Source organism: Pyrus communis, chromosome 3 (genome assembly GCF_963583255.1).
Source record: "Pyrus communis chromosome 3, drPyrComm1.1, whole genome shotgun sequence".
Lineage (NCBI taxonomy): Eukaryota > Viridiplantae > Streptophyta > Magnoliopsida > Rosales > Rosaceae > Pyrus > Pyrus communis.
Genome location: NC_084805.1, coordinates 11,890,162 through 11,912,052, shown reverse-complemented (window position 1 = coordinate 11,912,052; position 21,891 = coordinate 11,890,162). Strand labels below are relative to the sequence as shown.

The 21,891-nt window shown below is 37.2% G+C and overlaps 1 protein-coding gene and 1 long non-coding RNA gene across 3 annotated transcripts; both read right to left on the bottom strand.

The window, feature by feature from the left end:
• Positions 1-3,466: 3,466 nt before the first annotated feature.
• On the bottom strand, positions 3,467-5,892 carry LOC137729782 (uncharacterized). Of its 2 annotated transcripts, XR_011068033.1 has the most exons (4): positions 5,736-5,892; positions 5,414-5,484; positions 4,401-4,569; positions 3,467-4,114 (listed from the first exon to the last, which is right to left on the bottom strand). It is a non-coding gene; the product is annotated as an uncharacterized lncRNA (long non-coding RNA). The 2 variants fall into 2 exon arrangements; XR_011068032.1 differs by lacking the exon at positions 3,467-4,114 and having other exon boundaries at positions 4,245-4,569.
• Positions 5,893-15,976: 10,084 nt separating this feature from the next.
• Positions 15,977-21,187, bottom strand: LOC137729398 (alpha-L-fucosidase 2). Its single transcript, XM_068468342.1, has 10 exons — positions 20,892-21,187; positions 20,017-20,162; positions 18,749-19,638; positions 18,406-18,538; positions 18,154-18,312; positions 17,806-18,030; positions 17,619-17,720; positions 17,357-17,492; positions 16,655-16,850; positions 15,977-16,488 (listed from the first exon to the last, which is right to left on the bottom strand). Exons 1-10 carry the CDS (start codon positions 21,109-21,111, stop codon positions 16,185-16,187), a joined length of 2,511 nt encoding a protein of 836 aa, XP_068324443.1. The 5' UTR covers positions 21,112-21,187; the 3' UTR covers positions 15,977-16,184.
• Between the last annotated feature and the right edge of the window lie 704 nt (positions 21,188-21,891).

Genomic DNA, 21,891 nt, shown 5'->3' with positions numbered 1-21,891 from the left:
GAAATCTATGGTTTGTGATTGACAAGGTTTATTTTAGAAATAGGTTCTTCGAACTTGATCTCGGACATTAGGATGATAACTCAAAATCGGTCTATGCAATCCAGGATCATATTAGAGAGTTTCCAAATTAACTTCCATAGAATCCACCTAAGTTTGTTTTGAACTACTTTTCATTGTTGCTTGGACTCTTTGGAGACGGCGACTCTAATATCTCAAGCTGTGTTTTTCTTTTGAAATATCTTTCCATAACTGAAAATTGAAAAATATAAAAAGAAATTGCTAGACATCAATTTAATAAGAAAATAATCATAATTTAGAAACAAAATTTGCAAGAGGAATTGATAGTAAAATGCATACTTTGGGTTGCAAGTCAATTAACTAAACTCCAATGTTTTTTCCTTTGTTGGAATAATGGAATTAATCTTCTAATCTGCAAAACAAATATTATTTGTTAAATTAATTTATACTTGGAGATGATAACTTATATAAAATTGACAAATTGCAAAATATTAAAGATTAGAACTTGTGTATTTGGAGTTCATACTAGACTCCTAATTGCGTAGTGAAGAGCAACATAGGAAACAAAGAGATGTGAATTGATACAAATAAAACAAAGAGATATGATAGGGGATATTAATTTAAATATTGGGAAGCGGAATGGAGTTTTAGATTGGGTAAATGTCCATGTATAATAATCATATAAAATTGTAAAAGAGTGTTGGAGACTCTGATTGGAATTTGACAAATTGCCAATGTGCAGACTCTGGAAAATGGGCTGAATGAAAAGTTGATACTATTCTTTTTTTCTTTTTTTTTTTTTTTTTTTTTTTTTTGTTTTTTTTTTTTTGAAAAGTAGGGTGGGCCAATGACTATTGTGGTCTTTAGGTCCCTCCGTCACTCGCTGCAACCACTTGCATGACTTGAAGGGTTAATGCTTCTCTACACCTTCAGTGTTGGCCACGTCTTCTTCTTCGTTGTTCATCTTCTCGCGCTTCTTTCTCTTGCAACCTCCTCAGGTTGTTCACTGTTAAAAGAACTTTGTTTTGTAAAATTTATGAATTAAGATGACTTGGGAGGATGGAAGAGGCTTGGTGTGAGTAGATCTGGTGGTTTGAAGGGTTTTATGGAGACAAATGAGAAAATCATAAGATTAGATACTGACATGTGGCACTACATAAATGGTCGAGAATCTTACTAAAATTCTAAGCAAATATTAATAATGGATAATGACACATGGCACTACATGAATTATTAAAGACACGTAACACTACATGAATCGCTGAGAATCTTAACAAAAATCTACGACGATAATGACATGTGAGGATAAGACGAAGAAAACATTAGAAAATCGAACTACATATTTGTGAATAGTAACGGCAATGAACTTCAATTGAATCCTGCATTAGGTGATTGAATCTCGTTGCGACTATTGAATCTCGCATCAGCCATTTGCAACTCTCGGCGGGCCTCGGCGAAATTTCTGCTTCTAATGGTCTGTGCGTAGAAGAGGGAAGCAAAAGAGATTAGATGTTTCTGCATCATCCATCACGTTTTTATTTTTGTTTTATAAGAAAGCAAGGTTCAATATTTTTTAGGGTATTGTTATCGACACACCCATTTTACTTCTCACACACCCTTCCCAAAACCCCGTCGTCAAATTAAATGAATTAAAGAAGATCAAAAGTAAAAAATTAACAATGATTTGTGGGATGTAAAAATGGATGTGTGGATGGTACTATCCTATTTTTTAATAGAAAACGAGGCCCATGAAAAATACATGAACCTAGAATATTTTAAAAAATTAATAGAAAAAGCACTAAAATAATACACACATACTTATATTTTAGAATACATGATAAATTTACTGAAATCTACCTAGCCCGCCTAAACCCTCGCTTGGGCACTATCTAGGCGCCTATGCACTAAGCCTCAGTTTGCCACTTGACTAGCGTCTAGTGCCTTTTAGAATCTTGACCCTAACCATTTGATATATTTTTTGCATAGATGGTATATAAACTGGTATTTAGAAGATGATTAAGAAATGAAAATTCGGTAATCAGGAAGTGAACTACAAAATGCATTCTAATCCATTTTATATGACATTATGTCGTTCATTTCACCCTAACTTAATCTCAATCTCTTAATACTTGGAGATCTCTCACCCTAACATAGCTTCGATGTCACCGGAGTTAAAAGCAGCTATACAAACACGTAGTTGCTGCTGAAGCTGATGGGGCAGGTGAATAGCTCCTTGTGAACAATGGAATGGACCACATCTAACATGGAGAAAGTGGGAATGGGAAGAACTTGTTGGTGTTCAATTGGACTTTATATCCTGCTTGGATTCTCTTCGAATATGTATGAGAGAGCTGCAAGTAGCAACTTTGATGTGGCCCCATTTGCTAACAGAATTGCATCCTCTTCTGACATTGACTCTGACCCTTCACCTTTTTTGTTTAATCAACATTGGGTACGACTGCAAACAAGAATAACAAAGATGATGTTTTCCATTAGTTGATCGTGCGCGAACGTACAAAAGTCATGTGCCCCACATGACTCAGAGTTATTTCAAACTTTTGACCTTTTTTTCATAAGTTCTTTACTTCTCTTTAGTACAAACCCTTAAAATTTAGCTAGTTAGAAAACATGTTGTATTCATTTTGAAAAACTTATGGTGAACTACCAAAAAAGTACATTAGACTCACTAACATCAAATTGTGGCTAATTGTAAGTTTTAAGAATTCAACATAATCAATCATATCCATTGAAAAAAATGGTCAATCACGGGAATCTCAATCTCTTTCATTTCATTGCTACCGTATAAAAAATTTGAGTCTATTGTCTGGTCATGTTCAAATTCAAAAGCACCAAGTGATACTTAGTTCACAACATTTTCAATTGATTTCCTTCAAATTCTACAGTTTATAGGGAGAACTTAACAAAGTTAGAGTGATATGACAAATTGACCATAAACTTAATAGAATAATGAGGTGCCGATATGCCCAAAATAACCTTCAACATAAATTCATGACTTATTTTGAATGAAAAACTTTACAGAATTAAGATGATATGACAAATCAATGATTTTAGAAAGTCGATACAACAGATTGGTTAAAATTTTAACTCATGACAAATTACCAAAAAAGTGTATAGATTCATTTTCATGTAACATTTAATTTGTCCTTTCGTTAACTTGAGAATTTGGAATGTTTGTACACTATATCAAAGCATCAATCTAGTTACCCGTAATTACATCTGATCTCAAATTCTACTCAAGATTTTCACATCGTCACTAATTCTAATCGATTAAGTACTTCAGTCTGAAAACCCTAAAAGAAGGAAACATTTGCAAGAGAGTTGTAGCTCAGCTGTGTTTCCAACAAACAAAATCGTTTCCAGCAATATCCCACATTACGACAATACCTATTGCCGATACTATGTAGCAGCCAACAATTTGTATGCATTTTTCATGATATTATGCATGGATCAGATATATACTTCATTATATGATAAATAGATACACACACACGTGTGTGTGTGTATATATATATAAGAATTATACGACATATATAAGATCCATCTATATAGATTTCATCATCTACATCCAGAAAGCCGTATGCTTTGGAAGAAGCTTCCTCAAAAATCAGGGGCACCCCACATCCTTGAACCGATAACCATCTTTCGGCTAACCTAGCCTCCTCTGTCCCTCAGGACCAACACGGGGTAGCCGTTCGACCAAACCAGGTGGGAGGGCTGTTGACTTCATCCATTTACGGCTCAAGCGAGCTACAAGATCTTTTAAATGTGCGAAAAATGGATTGTTTCAGGTAGTGCTCAGGCACAAGAAGATTAAACCAAATTTGGCAGTAAAACCAAAATAAAGACCAACTAATTTCAGCAAATGATTCACGGACCAGCTTCTCCAGGTTGGAGCCTCTCCAGCTCCCACAAACAAGTCAATGCGGGCAATAGGCCTGCACAAACTCACAGCACGACTTGTGATCTTCCCTCACAACTTAAGCATCCCATGTGCTTTCTAGTCTCTATTATGACATGCACAACCCGGCATAATTTCGATATGCAAACAGAATCACGAGTCCCAGATGTGTATGACCTACACAAGATCCATTGAAATGGCATAACAATCTTCAATCTAACGAACAGTTTAGGATGGAGTTGTTATAAATGGTCATGAAATGTTCCTCTGAAACACCGTTTATTAGCAAGAACTTTACCATGAAGCATCACCAGAAAATTTATCATCGAATAAGTAATAGCAAATGCTACACTGTTATCAGAACTGACATTATTGTTCAAAAGAGCAAACACTAATATAGGTTGATAATCAACAAATGAACATTAAAACATTTAGTCACAGCTTATGAGACAAAGAAACTTACCACGTACAAGCAATGAAGTCCAGACACCTATGAACCATCATCCTCATCCAGAAATCAGCTGAACTACCAAGTTTCTTATTATGAAGTATAAAAAGACATACTCCTACTAAGCTTTCCTAAACCAAAAGCACTTGTTCCTACGGGTTACATCCAAACTCTACGATCACAACTGTGTAAGAATTCAAACATATGCAAACACTTATTTGGTTATTCCCCAACTTCATGCTGAAAATTTAAAATGAATAACATTCTTAAAAAATTTATATTCATCCACTGTACGTTCACCATGTGAGAACGATATTCTTCCAAAATAAAAGTTCAACAAAAAAACAGAGAACAAAATGTCAAAATCATTTGTGCAGCAAAGCATTTATGTTTCAGTATAAGATTAAAAAGTTGCATGCAACAGACCGGAAATAAAACCATACAAGCTCATATAAACTCTTCCATGTTCTTTATTTCAACGTAAAACATTCTTGCTCAATTATTGAGTTCGTAAGAACGACGGAAGAAATCATAAACCATTGCTAGTCAAGTATTTGGTAATAAATAAATAAGTGAAACCAGCAACCAAGGTTGAAGGTGAGAACTATAAAATCCAACGGTCACAATAAGCATGTCTTCTCTAAGAATGCATCAGAAATACATACCGTGAAACATAAAAAATAAATAAGTATGAGCTGGTGTCCCAACTGATAATCAAGAGAAGAAAAAACAAATACATAGCTCCAATCAATAAGGCATTCCCACTCCCTGCTTCAGACTAGCAATGAAATTATGTACAGGAACATTTGCAAAATTGACAACTCTAGTGTTTCCTACTTAATATGGAAACAATTGGTCAAAGCAGTTATTTAGAATAGCCTGAAAAGGAAAAAGAAAAAGAAAAAGGAATATAAAATGTGCTACTGAAGTGCATTATTTTGACCAAACGGCACTCTTTTTACTCAAATTCACGATTGAAAAGTTAAATATCTATATTGTCCAAAAAAGGGAATGAAAAGAGGACCTACAACAATTGATCATTCTCCTGCCTTTAGATGATTGGAAGTCCTTGCGCATCACCCATCTTTTCCATTCCTCCCTATCAATCCCAATCGCAATTTGTTCTCATTAATCAATCTTAAAATACTTACAAATCCTACCTAGTTTATGAATCATTCTATCATTCAACCACACTCTGTCTAGATGTAAATGAGGCAAAAATATTTATTCTACTCTAAGGTTCTCCGGGCACCCAGCTGAAGGATTCAAAAGAGAATGCAAAAAATAAAAATAAAAATAAATAACATTTCTTTCAATTTCGTCATGTGTCCTAGAAACAGCAAGACTCACAAAGCAACTACTAGCGATCCTGACAAGTGCGGCAGAAGGTACCGTGTGACAACTCGCAACATCCCCGCCCGTTGGCAGCCAGATGAGAAGTGAGGCAGGCTGCAGCCGTCACGTTGTGCATATGCATAAGTGATTGTATGCATCCCAGCTCTCCTACGTTCCTTAAAAAAAAAAAAAAAAAAAAAAAAAAAAAAAAAAAAAAGCCACTAAAATCAGAAGATTATTTGTTATACCTATACCATAAATAAGTATGAAAGGACCTACGACACATTTTTGCTCTGAAAAATGTAAGAAACTGCTATTTTCTTTTCGGGAACCTAAGAAACCACTACTTGATATTGGAGAAGGTAAATGTAACCACAGAATTCATGATCCAGGTGATTGTTAAAAATGACGAATCAAAAGACAAGATTTTGACTTTAAATTTCATTTCTTTTACTAATTGTGAACCAAAAATGCACTTGTTTTTGCCATAATGTAGATCACAAAGCGCTAAAATCACCACCAAAACTAAATCAGTACAATTGTCAGTAACATCCTCCAATGTCCTATGTCCAATGTCCTCCAACCAAATTACCCAAAACACAGTCATCACCCAACATCTCCCTTAACCTCTACTCTTCTTCCTTCCAGCAAAAACTTGTGCCATTCACAAAATAAGGGTGTACAGGTAGCTGGAACAGCATCACCAGTAATAGCTAACAGAAATCGTCAACAAGGCAGTACAAAATACTTGAACAGTTCTTCTGCTGCTGTATATTTTTCACCACCTTACTCCTCATCTTCAACCATTCTTCTGCCTATTGATCTTCTGTAAAAGATTTGTGTGTTGGGTATTTGACGTGTGACTTTGATTTTTCATACTGGGTTGGAGAAGAGGGGCAGTAAGTTCACATGGTGGTTGAGCATGGCAGAATTGGATTCGAGGAAGATGGGATTAAAGACAATGACGGCTGAGAAGCTATAAGAATGAGGAGACAACGTTAGAACAACATAAGCCGGATTTAAAATCCTACAGGGTGAGGTGGGATTCTTTTTGGTCTTGGTTCATACTTCTTGCTCTCAAATCCCACAAAATCCAAAACTTAATAAAATACTGTTAAATCCTTGAATTTTTTAACAAACATAGATTTATAATCACTCTAAAATCATCGATTAAAATCTCAATTGACTACCCATAGATTTGGATATATTCTTTAAAATCCTCTTAAATCTTAATTTGACTAAACATGATTTCAAAGTCTTTTAAACTGTCTTTTAAAAATCTAATTGACTAGCTACCCAGTACTACGCTTTAGTAGAATTCTTCTTCACTTGTAAGTGAAAGGTCTTAGTTCAAATCTCGTAGATGACGAATTCGATACTAAATTAGGTTGTTTATTGTGTGGTTTAGCCGAACTCTCCCTTCCTTAGTGTAAAATATATTGTTGTAATTAAAAAAAAAAAAAAAAACCTAATTGACTATACTCTGATCTTAAAGTCTATTGAAATTCTATCAAATCCTAATTTGACTACACCCCTTGTGAATTACAAATCAACAAATCAGCAGATACCATAAGAAAAATAACAATTCACTGATTCAAATCCAATTTTCTCCAATTTCCAGAAACCAATCAGCACCTAACGCAAAGGTGAATTTTTTATTTTTTTTAAGAAATATACATAGACGAGAAATTGAAAGGGGAACCTGGGAGAAGCGAAGAGGCGACGAGGAGTAGAGAGAGACGGCGGGCGGAGGCGATGGAGAGGGGCCGCCAAGCGAAGCGACGAAACCCTAGCGGTGGACACCAATGACCGAGAAAGCGAACCAGCTGAGCGCCAAGCCATTTTCGGAGTTACTGTTTGCCGATGGTGGTGGGGGAGGGCTTTGTGAGGGTTTTGTTTTGTGAGAAATGGTGTGGCGCAAGTGCACGACAGCTGATGTGTGTTAACCACTTTTACCGTTGGATTCTTAGCGATTAATGTGTACCGTTAGATTGTTTTAAATAAAAAATTTTGTCCCCAGAGTTAAGTCAAAATCACCTACTCCATTTTGGTGGGGAGATACTGAAGGGCAAAGGAGGATACATTGGGTGAACTGGGAAGAGTTGGGGAGGCCCAAGTGTGCTGGGGGTGTAGGATTTCAGAACTTGACTTTAATGATGGTTTACTTGTTAAACAATGCTGGAGACTTATTCATAATCCCAACTCCCTGTGGGCTCAAACTCTTGAGGCTCGATATTTTCCTCATTCTTCCTTCTTTGATGCTAAACTTGGGAGTTGGGCCTCTTGGGCTTGGGCTAGCCTTCTAGTGGGGCAGGATATCCTTAAAGCTGGTGCCCATTGGCAGATTCTTAATGGCAGGGATACTAGACTTTGGATCGATAGGTGGCTGCCTTCGCTTCCTCTTGGTCATCATGTTCCCCGAAGCTATAATCATATTACTATGAATACGAAGGTTTCCTCCCTTATTTGCCAAAGTACCAAATCTTGGGACATCGACTTCTTACGTCCTTTCATTTCAGAGGAGGAGGTCAATGCTATTTGTGCCACCCCTCTGGGGAATTTTTCTAACCAGGATCGGTTGATTTGGACAATAGAGAAATGTGGCAAGTACTCAATTAGGTCAGGTTACCATTGGATTCACTCTGCAAGGATAAGGGTGGGGGCTTCTATCTCTATGGATAATTTTCTCTGGAAGGCTGTTTGGAACATCAAAGCACCTCCAAGAATTCTCAACTTCATATAGAGAGTTGTTATTGAGGAGTTGTCCACGATGAAGGGTTTATTCTTACGACGGTCGGTCTTCGCTCCAATGTGCCCAATCTGTAAGAATCAGGAGGAATCAGTTATGCATATGCTTTTGCTTTGTCCCTGGGTGGCTCTAATTTGATTTGGTGGTCAGCTTAGTCTCCAAATTATTGGGGATGGCACTTCTTCCTTTCTCAACTGGATCCGTGGTATGATTAATGTGGACCCCCACCAGCAGGATAGATCGAGGATCCTCTCGATTATTGCTTTTTCTTGCTGGCACATCTAGAAGGCTAGGTGTAATTATGTCTTTAATGCTACGACTGTTGTCCCTTCCCAGGTGATGCATGCTATTTCTTTCTCCATTGCTTCTTTTTGGGAGTCAAAGGCTCCAAGCTCTCTTATTGCTCAATCTATCCATGCTCCTACCAGGCCTGTTCCTCATTGGTGTCCCCCTACTGACCCTTACATCAAACTCAACGTGGATGCAAGCTGGTCCCCGGTAGATGGTAAGGCATGTTTGGCTGTGGTGTTGAGAGACCATCAGGGCCATTTTGTGGTGGCTTAGAAGCTCTCTATTGTGGTTCGGTCGGTGGCGTTTGTGGACGCGATGGTGATGCTTAGGGGGTGTGAGTTGGCAGCTGACCTCGGTATTGGTTGGGTGGTAGCAGAGTCGGATTCATTAGAGGTAGTCTCTTCTTTGAATGGAGATATTTCTAATGGCAGTTGGGAAGTGTTCCCTATATTTCAAAATATTTTGAGTGTGGGGACCTCTTTTCAAGGTTGTCGCTGGTCTTGGGTTCCGAGACCGGCCAACCAAACAGCGGACTTTTTGGCGTCGAGGATGAACATGAAGATGTGCAGTAAAACTTGGGTCAGACAACCCCCATCTTCATTGATTCACATTCTCAACAAGGATGGGCTTCCTTGCCCTCCGTAAGTGTTTTTGTATTGTGGTGGTGTGTTGGGACGACTCTTGGCCTTTGTGGCAGCGTCTCTCGGTTGATGTCCCTCACACTACCCTTTATTTTGTTTTGCTTTGCTTGTCCCTTCTGTCGACTTTCCTTGTAGTGTTGGCTTTTGCCATGGTAATGCATATTTCCAGTCTTCCAAAAACAAAAAAAAAAAAAAAAAAAAAAAAATCACCTACTCGATTGACAGGCATAGCTTTTGTTGTGAAGTTTTTAAACTTTACGAGTCTCATAATTTTTTCAAACGTGTCAATTTAATTCAATCTTCGAATTAATCAAGACTATTAGTTTTTCGCACTTTAAATTTGATAGATATATTTAAGGGTCAAAGGCCCATACGGAAGGTTATAAAAGATTGAGGGTCAAAACCAAATAAAAAATTTAGGGACACCTATTAATCAAAAATATATCGGAGTCACATGAAATTATTTTAGGAACTCTTACTTATTGATATACATAGCTTTAGCTAAAATTAATGACAGATGGTTAGGCTCTACCCTATCGCTGGTTTTCGTTCGTTTGACTGGTTTCCTGGCCGAGACCGGCTATTGTATATCAATGCCCTATTTTGCTGGTACAATTGCAGGGTTTGGTACCTTTATGTTGTTTCTGTAAGTTGTAGATCAGTCATATGATCATTACTCAATGGCATTAACATTAGTGTCATGCCCTGGATCCAAGGTCAGCAAAAAATAATTTCACGCCCAGCATGCGAGTATAAGGAAAAATAAAACGAAAAAAATAAACTTCTCATATAAAAATAACTTCAAAATACTTACAGGGTGTACACAAATAAATAAAAATCCTTAAATCACTCATTTAACACAATCTCAGCTTGTTAACCCTTCGTTGGTCTTGTAACAAACCTAAAAAGTCTAAAATGTAAAAGGTGAGCAAAACCATAGCTTAGTAGGGATATAAGTCTTATCAAGGATAATTGTCAAGGCTAAATGATGTGATGATTATACGCACACAAATTAAATCCTCTTTTTATCAATTGTAGTGAAGAATGTAAGTAGGGATCGTTCTGGACCGGGGATTAGGAGGGATTGTTAATCACTTGGATTTGACTCAAAAACGTAAAAACACAATATAAAACACCAAACTAAACCCAAAGAATGCAAAACTAAAGTTTAAAACACTAAGACAAACCAAAAGACTCAAAACAACAAGAAAACACTCAAAACTGCCTTAAAACTACTTTCTGAGCAGTTTTGAGCACTAGAGAAGAATTTGGACGAAAATAGTTATAACTCGACTCAAGATACTTTAAAAACACAAACTAAATTGATTTCTAACTAATTTGACACTCCAAGTAAAGGATAATTTTGATTTTGACGAATTTGAAAACAAAACTTAAAACTTTGTAAAACGAACAGATTTTAAAACGAATTTGGATTTAACGAATGGAATGAAGGCTAGCTAAGGGGTTCATCTCCACACATGCCATACTTGCACACAAAACGATTTCTAATTGCTTTTCAATAAACCATGAATTCTCAACGCCCCAGATTAACCGTGAATTGCACTAATTAACCCTCAGATTTTCCTAACGTTATTGAATTGGATGATTGCATACGACAACCCAAAGCATTCCCCACAAGTTCCCTACATGAATTGCATAATAGAGATACAAGCAAGAATCATTAAGTTCTTTGAAAACCATAAGCATTGACGAAGCACTCGTTACTATGAATTGCATGAAACTTATGCCAAGAATTTACTTAACGCAATTGAGATCATCAACTTTTACTACTTGTGAATATAAGTTTGTAACGATTAGGTGAAACTTCCTTATATCCTAGCATTAGATTTATGCATGATAATTAAGCGTGCACTCTCAACCAACACACACAAATCAGTTTAATTCAAATAGATAAGTGAATTGAATTCACAACTTATGAAACGCAATTAGAGGTAATCAAATCATATAGCAAGCATGATCATGGTTTCGAATCCCCCCCTAGCCAAGGGGGGGTTTAGTTCCTCATACGTACAAGACAAAGAAAAGTAAATTTAACCATTGAAATTAAAGGAGAGGAAACACCTAAAAATTCCAGCAACTCGAACTTGAATTGCATGAAGGTCCAAGCCCTCTTCTCCTCCTCTTTGTTGCGGCACAAGGTCTAAGGACAGGTTTTGGGTGGTATTTGTATGGAGGAATGGATGTGTGATGGTAGGGTAGTGTTTAGGAGGGATGGGGAGTGTGGCAAGGTGGGAAAATATGGAGAATGGTGAAGGATGGTTGCGGCAAAGGGTTGGGAATGTATTTCTGGCGAATTTCTGAATGTGGAGGAGTGAATGATGAATTGGTGCGGCAAGGGGGTCTATTTATAGTGCAAAATCCCTCTCCATCAGCAAGGAAAAGGACTAAGTATTTGAAGATGACAAGGAAATCAAAACCCATCAGGAATAGGCCATCAAGAAGGTAGGAAACCCCAAAGGAAAAGGAATAGAGGCGCCAGATTTTTAGGGTTCTAGAAACAAAGTGTTTTGTGGCAGAAATTGGCACTTCTAGAAGGATTTGAGGCGCCACCTTTGTAGGAGATAAGATAAGGTTTCTAGAATCATGATTTAAGTGCCAGATTTGTAGGGGAAAAGAGATAAGGGTGCGGCACCTTCTTAGGGATAATGTTAGGGCTTCTAGAAAGCCTAAAAACTAAGGGGAGGTGGATAAAACCCACGGCAAAGATAGGATAGGGCATCTAAGGCTTCTAGAAACCCTCCAAGATAAGGTAAAGTGCATGCCATCCCTATAGGATTAGGATAAGGTGTCCTAAGGTGTTTAGGACTCCTCTTTGTGGCTGAAAACCTTGTGCATTAGGATTAGGAAAGTTAATCCTTCTTCATCTTGGAATTCTTCTCCTTCTTGGACTTGGAAAACTTCTTTGTTGCTGCAACTTGAGGCCATTGGGATTTAACTTTCCTACTTCAAGTAGGAAACCTTGTTTGAGTAGGAAACTTTGTTCTTCTAGGAATCCTAATTCAACTAGGAAACCTTGCTCAAGTAGGAATCATCATCTTCAAGTCTTCAATTTCGTCCATCCTCTTGGCTCCAAGCATATGATATCCATTCCAAGCTCTAATTTGCTCCAAAAGGCTCCAAAATGCATCCTTTTGCATACTTTGCCCTTAAATCCTGAAAATACATAAAACTAGCTTTAAAGACTACTTTACTAAGGAAAAACACTATAAATGCACAAGAACAAGCTAAACTAAGATAAATGCACAAGAACAAGCTAAACTAAGGTGCATAAATATGCCCCTATCACTAAACCAAGTGTCATGCTCACATAAATCAATAATATCATGCTACCAAACATAAATTATATTCCATGAATGCAGCTTAACTTCCATTACCCGACCTGTTAATTCATATAATAAAACAAGCGGATCTGCATGTCACATACCATGCATTTAACCAATGCAGCGGTGGTCCATAAGTTCTATTATAAGATAACACCAGTAACCCTGTCATCCCAAATTTCCCCTTTTGTTGGTCATGTTGTTCTTCTCTGAAAAGAGTATGTGTTTAGGGCTCATAGGGGTAGCAAAAGCTTATCGAAATTTAGTAAAGATGGAGGTATATATATGAAAATAGGGTCGGCCATTGTGTTGGGGTTTTACCCTACATGTGGTAGCATCCTTCAATCTCTCGATTGCGTGATGATAATTCTAGACTAGTTTGTGGTAGAAAATACCCTTCATATTCCTTAGCACAACATCAGGAGCTTGCTTGATAACATATTGTGGCCAATTTATTAAAGGGACATAAGGCCCGGCAAGAGAGAGAGTGTGGAGAGAATAAGCTGTGGGGAAATTGCAGGATATATTTCCCTATGCAATGCCTTATATTTATAATAGACCATGAGGAGAGAGAAACTTGCTCTTCAAGTAATATAAAGTCTAATAGGAAAGAATCAATAGAATAAAGAGTAATCTTAAACCCAACCTACCTAGGATTTACACAATCACACATGTGCTAAATATTTAATTACAACATATTCATTATTACACTATATATTATCCTATTCTTAGTTGGATTTTATATATACTTTTAGAGATTTTTGATACTTACATTTTGTATTTTGATTACAGGTGCAGCATAACCTACTCTAGTAGGAAAGTGGCCAAACAATGGATTTTTTGAGAAATTCTAATTGGAGTAGATTCTCAAGGCATTAAGATAGTGTCAAAATCACAATCCTTAAATTCAAGCCGTTTGGTCGTGACGACGAAAATAATGGACGTGAACAAGGTTGGATAGATTAACCTTTTGGGCTTGTTTGGGTCATAAGTTATTGAAGATGTTGTATTTTGGAGAAATTTCTTTCTACAATATTGAAGCGGACTTCTTAATCTTTCTAATGATCTCTTTGGGCTTTTTCAAAAAAAAAAAAAAAAAAAAAAAAAGAATCTTCACATATTTGATTTTCTATCAATTTAGGTTTACCCTTAAGATGTCTTATTGAATTATATTTTCAGATTTTGGGAAACCTATTTTAGGTAGGATTTTAATTCTAAATTAGTATATATTTAGCCGAGCTTTGTAACCTTAGGAGTTAGAAGTTTTAGAATTGTAGAATTCGGCTAGAGAGTTTTGGCCATTGCTACTTTGTACTATAAGGTGTATTTCCTATTTTTCTTTTTTAATAATATTTTTTTTATATTCAATTATGATTATGTCTAACTAACTCTCTTTGCTAGGGTGAGGATACGAGCTTTAGCATGAATCTGTAGTTTCTTTTCAATTTGCTTATGACATTATGCATGCTTACTTTTAATTTTTAATTATTTTTTTAAACTATCATTATATCTTAATGTTTGATCACCATTATGATGTTTAGACAAGTAATTGGATGCAATTCCTGTTGGAATGTCACCCTGAAAATGGTTATTGCTTCTTGTGGTTGGAAATTATAGGTTCACTTAATCGAATGTCATGCTCTTAATGGTTGCATGGTTTTTCAAAAGATTTTTACAAAACTTATTGAGTCTTGCATGTTTCCTATATAACGATTATTATTTTATCGTTGCTATAATTTTCAGGGCAAATTGTTTTCTTATTATTGCTTAGTTTCTGTTATTGCAGGCAGAGATTCATTCTTTCATGAGTTTAGCTAGCATTTATAACAACATACATAGAGATATTATTAATAAACAGGGTCTCAACTTCCCAATCATGGGGCTAACCACCATATCCTTCCTTCATGTTCTTCCACATATGAAATAACATTATTTTAATTAGTGGGATTAGTCTCCTTCATGGATGACTCTAAGACCTCGAAAAGGTGGAATATTATATAGCTTCCACGTTAAAGATTAATTGATATGAGAGAGATGATCTTTTCGTCAGTTGTCATTGATCTGAATGTCACATATGGACACTATTTTATAAATTTCCGTCTAGCATCGCTTAGATCCCGTTTAGGCACTAGATGGTTGATCATCGCCTCGATTAATGCCTAGGCATTTAAAAATTAAGAAAGGGCGCCTAGACCTACTAGGCGTCCACCTAGACCGCCTAGCTTGCCTAGACCTGCCTATGCACCCGCCTGGATCACAACTCACTTAGACAGAAAATAGATAACTTTTATTTTGTAATTTTTTTTTTCCAATAATTTGTAAGAGACTTGTTGCATACTTAAACGAACACACATTATGTGACATCCCACATCGCCCAGGGGAGTGATCCTTATATGTATATTCCCATCTCTACCTAGCACGAGATCTTTTGGGAGCTCATTAGCTTCGGGTTCCGTTGGAACTCCGAAGTTAAGCGAGTCGCGCGAGAGCATTCCCAGGATGAAATACTTCATAATATCCTTAGTTCACATGTTTTCATTATGTTCACATGTTTTCCTTAGTTCACATGTTTTCATTATGTTCTAATACTTCATAATATATATGCATTATATTTTGTAGTTTATGATGAAATTATATATATATGTTAAGTATAAGCAAATACTTATTTACAGGAAATATGATAGATTTACTTAAATCCGCCTGATCCGTCTAGGCGCTAGGCCCCAACCCGCTGTCCAACTAGCGCCTAGCATTTTTTAGAATCTTGCTTGTGTTAACTCATAAGTAATTGATAAGACTACAGAAAATTGTTATAGTGGCTACACCCTAGTACTTCTCATATTTGATTTGTTTTAATCCGATTGCTCTTTTTATTGTTATTGCCTTTGTTTTTAATACGTTAACTTTTTAGCACTTTTTATTTCAATTCAAAATTCCAACTTTCTTAAACTTGTATTAAATAACAAATAGTTATCTAAGAATTGTATTTAAGCATAAATTATTCATATCAATTCATGTGGAAATCGACCTCGCTTGAGCCATTTGTACTACAATAACCATGTTCTCTTGGAAGCAGTCTGTGATTTATCCCTGATTTTGCATATGATAAAAATCCTATTAATAATGAAGATGGTAATTATGGTGCTTAAATTTTCAATTTTCTTATTTCCCAGAAACAGAAAGAGCCGGGAATTCAATGACAACTCAAGAAAAAAGAAAAAAAAAACTCTTAGATAATTCTTTGAAGTGTTACTAATGATAATACAAATAAAACCCCTTGGATTATTCTCTCATTTGCTAAACTAAATTCAGCTTCAAAAAGTCCCCACAATAAATGGAACATGACACTGAATCACTGACACCAAAGTGGAAACGAAACTTTCATTCGGAATAAATCAATAGGATGAATATAACCTCAAAACTCGATGATAATATGCTGCCCTCAGAGATATGCTGTCCTCAAACATTTTAACTGTCTGTTGAACGTATAGATCCTGCCAGATGATATGTTTGCTGTAACTGTACTTCCACTATAATGTAATTTTTTAGTGGTGTTATGGTCCTTGGACCAAAGACCAACTTCGTGAAGGTCTCCTTCCTTCCAACATATGTTGACTGTCACCCCGCCACGAGCCTTCAGTCCCTTCACACAACCGTTTGCCCATTTATCCCGCGGAAGAGCGGGAAGCAAATATAGGTCCTTGACAGTGCTTTGGACAAGCATTTCTGCAACTGCTGCTGAAAAACTGGCACCAAAAGATAGAGAATTACCATCGCAGTCAAGCCACCAATCTTCGTCACTCACGGAAGTGTTAGGTCTATTGACGCATATGAACAGTTGGAATTGAGACATACGAAGGAGATAACTTGTCATGAAACTGATTCAATAGAAAATTAACTCATGCGGCTTACCCAAAGTTGGCGTCAATCTGGAAAGGGGGATGTGCAGTGAACAAGTTACCGTATAGTCCTCCTTCAAAATCACTTTCGTGATCTGGATCCACCAAGTCAATCAAATGCTTGACCATACGATATGCATGCTCACTATTGTGAAGACGTGCCCACAACGCAGTCTTCCATGTAGTCGACCATCCTGGACCCTCCTCTCCTGTTTTAAAGTATACAAATATGACAGTATTTAGTTACTAACCATGTCAAGTTTCATTTATTGTTCTACATTTGCTAGAACCATGCCGGGTTTCCTGAAGTAAACAAGAGTCTTATGTAGCTAGTCATCGTTGGATGAACTCTTGGGTAGGGTGATCTTCCAGGTAGGAGACATTAGTTTGTAACACCATTAAATTGGATCATCACAAAAGGCCTGAACAAAATTCATGTAGCCGTAGTATTTAAGTGTGTTCCCATCAATCATCTAAAACCAAACCTCAAGGGGTAATGTTGAATGTCAAAAGTCCTACTTTCAGTTTGATATTATCACCTTTCTTTACAATTTCATTTGTAACGCATCTGCGTCATCGATACATCCAACGTTATCGTTATCCAGATTCATGTAATAGTAAGTTGTTTGGCTTCCACGTGATATGCAAATTACGACTACATTTCATGTCGTCCCAATTTGCATCTAAATTCAGTTATCAATTATAATGTACAAACCTCTTTTAAAGAGCGTATAATCGACCGCTTTACAGAGATCTGGAGTTTTCTCAACGCTTATTGTGTGTCCTGGATACAAGCCAAACAGGTGTGATACATGTCGATGGTGCACTTCTGGGTCCTCAAAATCTTGTGCCTGCAATATTACAGAGATAAATATTAGTTTACAGTTAATTTAGCGATTCTATACAAGAGCGTCATAAGACATTATAAGACCTGGAAACGGATTCCTGAAAAATGGAATGTGCAATCTCCAGCTTACCCATTCCATGAGAGAACCATCTCTAGCAATTTTTGTGGGTGGCAACCGAGACTGAGCCTCCCGAACTTTTCCAACAAGAGCAACCTGTGTTTTTCCTAAAATCTGTTTTTTAAAGAATATCTGTTAGACATCAATAGTCCATATAGCTAAAGTAGGAATCCTTGCTAGCACAAAATTGGAGCAAAACCTCAGCAGCAGAAACTATTGCAGAGAAAACTTCTTTGATGATTGAAATGTCCATAGTTGACGAGTAGCTCACGCTTGCCTGCTTGCCATCAGGAGCAATAAACATGTGCTCCGGAGAAGTTGATGGGTTGGTTTCAAGATACCCTCCACGGCCTTCAATCAACCAATCCAGCAGAAATGATGTACATCCTTCCAACAAAGGATATGCCTTATTTTTAAGAAAATCCTAAAGATGTAGAAAAATTAGCGATCATTTACCTACTAGAAACCGTAGTCGAATAAGATAAGCAACATATATAAACAGTACGTTGGAGTTAACAGCAATAGGGTACAAGGCACAGGAGCTCACCTTGTCCATCGTATAAGTAAAATGTTCCCATAGATGAGTACAAAGCCAGGCTCCTCCCATTGGCCATAAAGCCCACACAGCTTGACCTCGATCAGGTGATGTTTTCGCCCATATGTCAGACACTTGATGTACAACCCAACCACTGGCTTCGTAGTTCACCTGAAATGTGCTATGTGAATTAATAAGAAAAGTAATGCACAGAGCACCGAAAGTTAAGGCTGTGAATGTAAACTAGAATGGGAGAGATCCCACCTTAGCCGTTTTACTCCCGTTGATAGATAAAGAAGATGTATAATCAAATAAGGGCTCCTGGCATTCTCTTAGGTTACAGGGAAGGGATGGCCAATAGTTCATTTGAAGATTTATGTTCAGATGCTGAGCGCCACTGCAAGTATAAAGTTTAGTAAAAACCACCTCAAATTATTGCCAAAACCTCTGACAAATACAAGGGGGCCAAATTAATTAGTCAATGTACTATGTTTATGCAATATGTTCGGAAGGGTGAGTTTAGTCGTGCCATGTATGACATGCTAACAGGATGATACCCTTGGAGCCTTGAAGAGAGGGAGAGAGAGAGAGAGAGAGAGATACATACTCCCATGGAGGCTCAATATCCTTGCTCCATATACCCTGCAGGTTTGCTACTTGAGTTCCAACCCGTGAACAAGAAATAAGAAGATACCGGCCATACTGGAATAAAAGTTCCACAAAGGAAGGATCTTCATCAGTTTTGAAGGATTTCACCCGGTCTGCAGTTGAAACTAAGGCATCATCACTTCCCTTTACATTCAAATTGGTCATACTTTTCTTTGCCTCCAAAGTTTTATCTCCTAAATTGCCCTTGGAGCTCTTAGAAAGCTGCAACGAGACACGATGGAAAAGATTCTGATAGTCATCCAAATGGTGAGCATAAAGATCCGAATACGACAAATTTCTTATTGAATTCAATGCAGTGAGAGACTCTGAAGTTGGATCCCTCTTAGAATCAGAGGGCTTAGTAAATGGTCCATCAAATGATGATGAGGCCGCCAGAAGCAAAACAGCCCAATCTGAATCTTCAACCCTTAATTTCTTGTCATCCAAAACATGTATTGCACCACTGCCATCGCTAATCTGCAAATCAAGAACTGCCGAAAACTGAATCCCTTTTGGACTGTCATTAGATTTTGGTGGTATCCTTTTGCCAGGACAACTTCCTTGTAGTATAATTTGGTTATTACCATTTACTTGTGAATTATGATGTAACTTGCTGTCTAGAGAAACTGTAAATGATAGGGACCCCGGTTTGCTAGCGGAGATCTTTGTCACAATCACTTGATTAGGATAAGACGAAAAGTGCTCCCTTGTATATTCTACACCGCCCACTGAGTAATTTATCTTTGCCGTTGCAGTATCCAGATCTAGCTCTCTGCTGTAAGTTTCTTCATCATATTTGAGATGTGAGTCACCGAATTCTAGGTTGATGTCACCGAGTGGTTGATAAACCTTCATCAAGCAAGAAATTAATGTCAGACATAAGCACCCTCGCAGACACGCAACTCATCCAATATCCAGTGCCATCGGTCAGACAAAGCTTGGATTTGCATAACAATTAAAAATAAGCCGTTAGCTGCTTTAACTAAAACTACATTTACCGTACAAGGCACTAATGACATTCAAAAACAGATGTCTATAAGATACACATTTTTACTCTATGTACCTTATTAAATTAAGATCCCATTATGAACAATTATCAGCAAAAATTAGTAGTTCGATTGAATTGCATATACCGCATTTTACAGTATTACATCGAGCTTAAGTAGTCATCACAATTCATTGAAATGAGTAAAAAAACGAAGCACTGAAGCTGATGAAGTTACTTACATCAGAAGGATCTCCCGCCAACTTGACCGCTGCTTCAGTAGCTTCGACATATTTACCATCGTCAACAAGTTTTCTAACCTCTGTTAGTACCTGTGGAGCCTTTGGGTTGGTATAGTTGCCAGGAATTCCAGTCCAGATTGTGTCCTCTACAGAAATTTAAACTTCATGCAATGAGTTTCACTATAATCTTACTCTCTCCGTGTTAGAGAGAGGGAGACAGAGAATAAATGTTTCATGATAACGAAAAAAAACATATATCTTAAAACAATCCTAAGCATTAATTTTAATTCTGGTTGCCCTCTCATAGTTCTCATCCACCAATGATGAAGTTGTTTGAGAATTCATGAGTAAAATGCTTCCTAAATCATGTTTAATACCTATATGCCGTTTGATGTCTAGGATTGGATCCGATAGCTCACTAGACTCATTGCAAGTTGCATTTAAAAATGGACGCAAAACTTTCAAATGCTGTCTAAGTTAGGGGGGGTAGAAGATGGATTAGTCACGAAGGAAACTTATATATTCCAATCCCCATAAAAATTGTAGGGTTGGGAGGGAAAAGTTTTCTTCATCAACAATCCATCTTCTACCCTCTACTTAAACCAACATCTTGGATGTTTGACATCCATTTCAATCCAGAAAGTTATCCGATCCGAGCCAGTCCAATCCAATCCTAGACCCCAAACAGGCTGTGTCTTCTCACAAGCTAACTCTAATAATGCCAAATCATTCCAAGATTTCTAAGTTCCTGAAAAAACAATAAACTCAAAATACCAAGCATTTCAATTGAAGCAAACGAAACACAAAACACAAAAAACCCAACAAAACAGAAGCCACAATCAACACAATGCAATCAAAAGCTTTCAACTTATTACCATTGAGTTGGAGAGTTTCTGATGCCACACCACCCCAAACCATGGCTCCAAGCCTGCCATTCCCAATTGGTATAGCATCAGTCCAGTGCTTGGCAGGCCCAGAAAATGTGACCTTCAGAGGCCTAGAACTCTCCCCCTCCTCCTCCTCCACTAAAGATGGGGTCCACAGGTCCTTCTCTGCAGGGCTCCGTACCAGAACCCACTCACCATCATCCTCCATTGCAGAAGAAGAGGAAGAAGAAGAAGAAGAAGAAGAGCTCGTGACTTTGTTGTGATTTTTCGTTTAGAACTGTCGGTTTCTGAAGTGTAGTGGGTGAAGTTCAAAAAGTGAGTGGGTCAGAAACTGTGCTGAAAACGTTTTGGTTTGTTGAGGCCTTTAATGTCAGGGCGCGTAGTAAGGTAACGAGGGTCCCACGCATCACGGCATTGTTTGTTTGTTTTCTACTCTCCTGTTTGCGCTTTGGAAAGCTTCAGGAAAATGGAAAAGCAAAGACAAAAGCCTTGTAAAGCCTCTTTACTTTTCTACTACTAGCCTAAGGTCTGCACGTGAGATGAAATCTTCCATACCGTTTATGGTCTCAATAAGTAACTGATACGTATTTAGTTTTTTAACTTGTTTTAATTTTGTCGTCATATATTTAATATGTGTCAAATATCTATTAGGATCACAAAAATACCACATTTATTTTTGGTGCAGAAAATTCTCTCTTAACCATACACGGGTTGCTGTGATATGTATTTGTGATTATTTGTTTAACATCACATATGTTGATTGGCATGGTCCTGGTATATATTACGGCGGTGGTTAATATCAATGATAGTTTGATTCTAATAGAAGTTTTAAGTAAAATTTTGCTTTTAATACAAATTCTAGGTTATTTTAAATTATAAAATTGTAGGTTCATATTTACTAAACTCACACTAATCAGTTGTTCGTCCTCTTTGTGGCTTTGTTTGGATGTTTTTGGATTAGTTCCAATCTCTTTACCACTTCTCAAAG

Excerpts from the sequence above, each read along its gene's own strand:
- LOC137729398 (XM_068468342.1), bottom strand. The coding sequence starts at position 21,111 with ATGGAGGATGATGGTGAGTGGGTTCTGGTACGGAGCCCTGCAGAGAAG. Across the intron at positions 18,031-18,153 it reads TTACTTATACGATGGACAAG|GATTTTCTTAAAAATAAGGC; the intron begins GTGAGCTCCTGT and ends CTACATCTTTAG. Across the intron at positions 17,493-17,618 it reads ATGGTTCTCTCATGGAATGG|GCACAAGATTTTGAGGACCC; the intron begins GTAAGCTGGAGA and ends GTAATATTGCAG.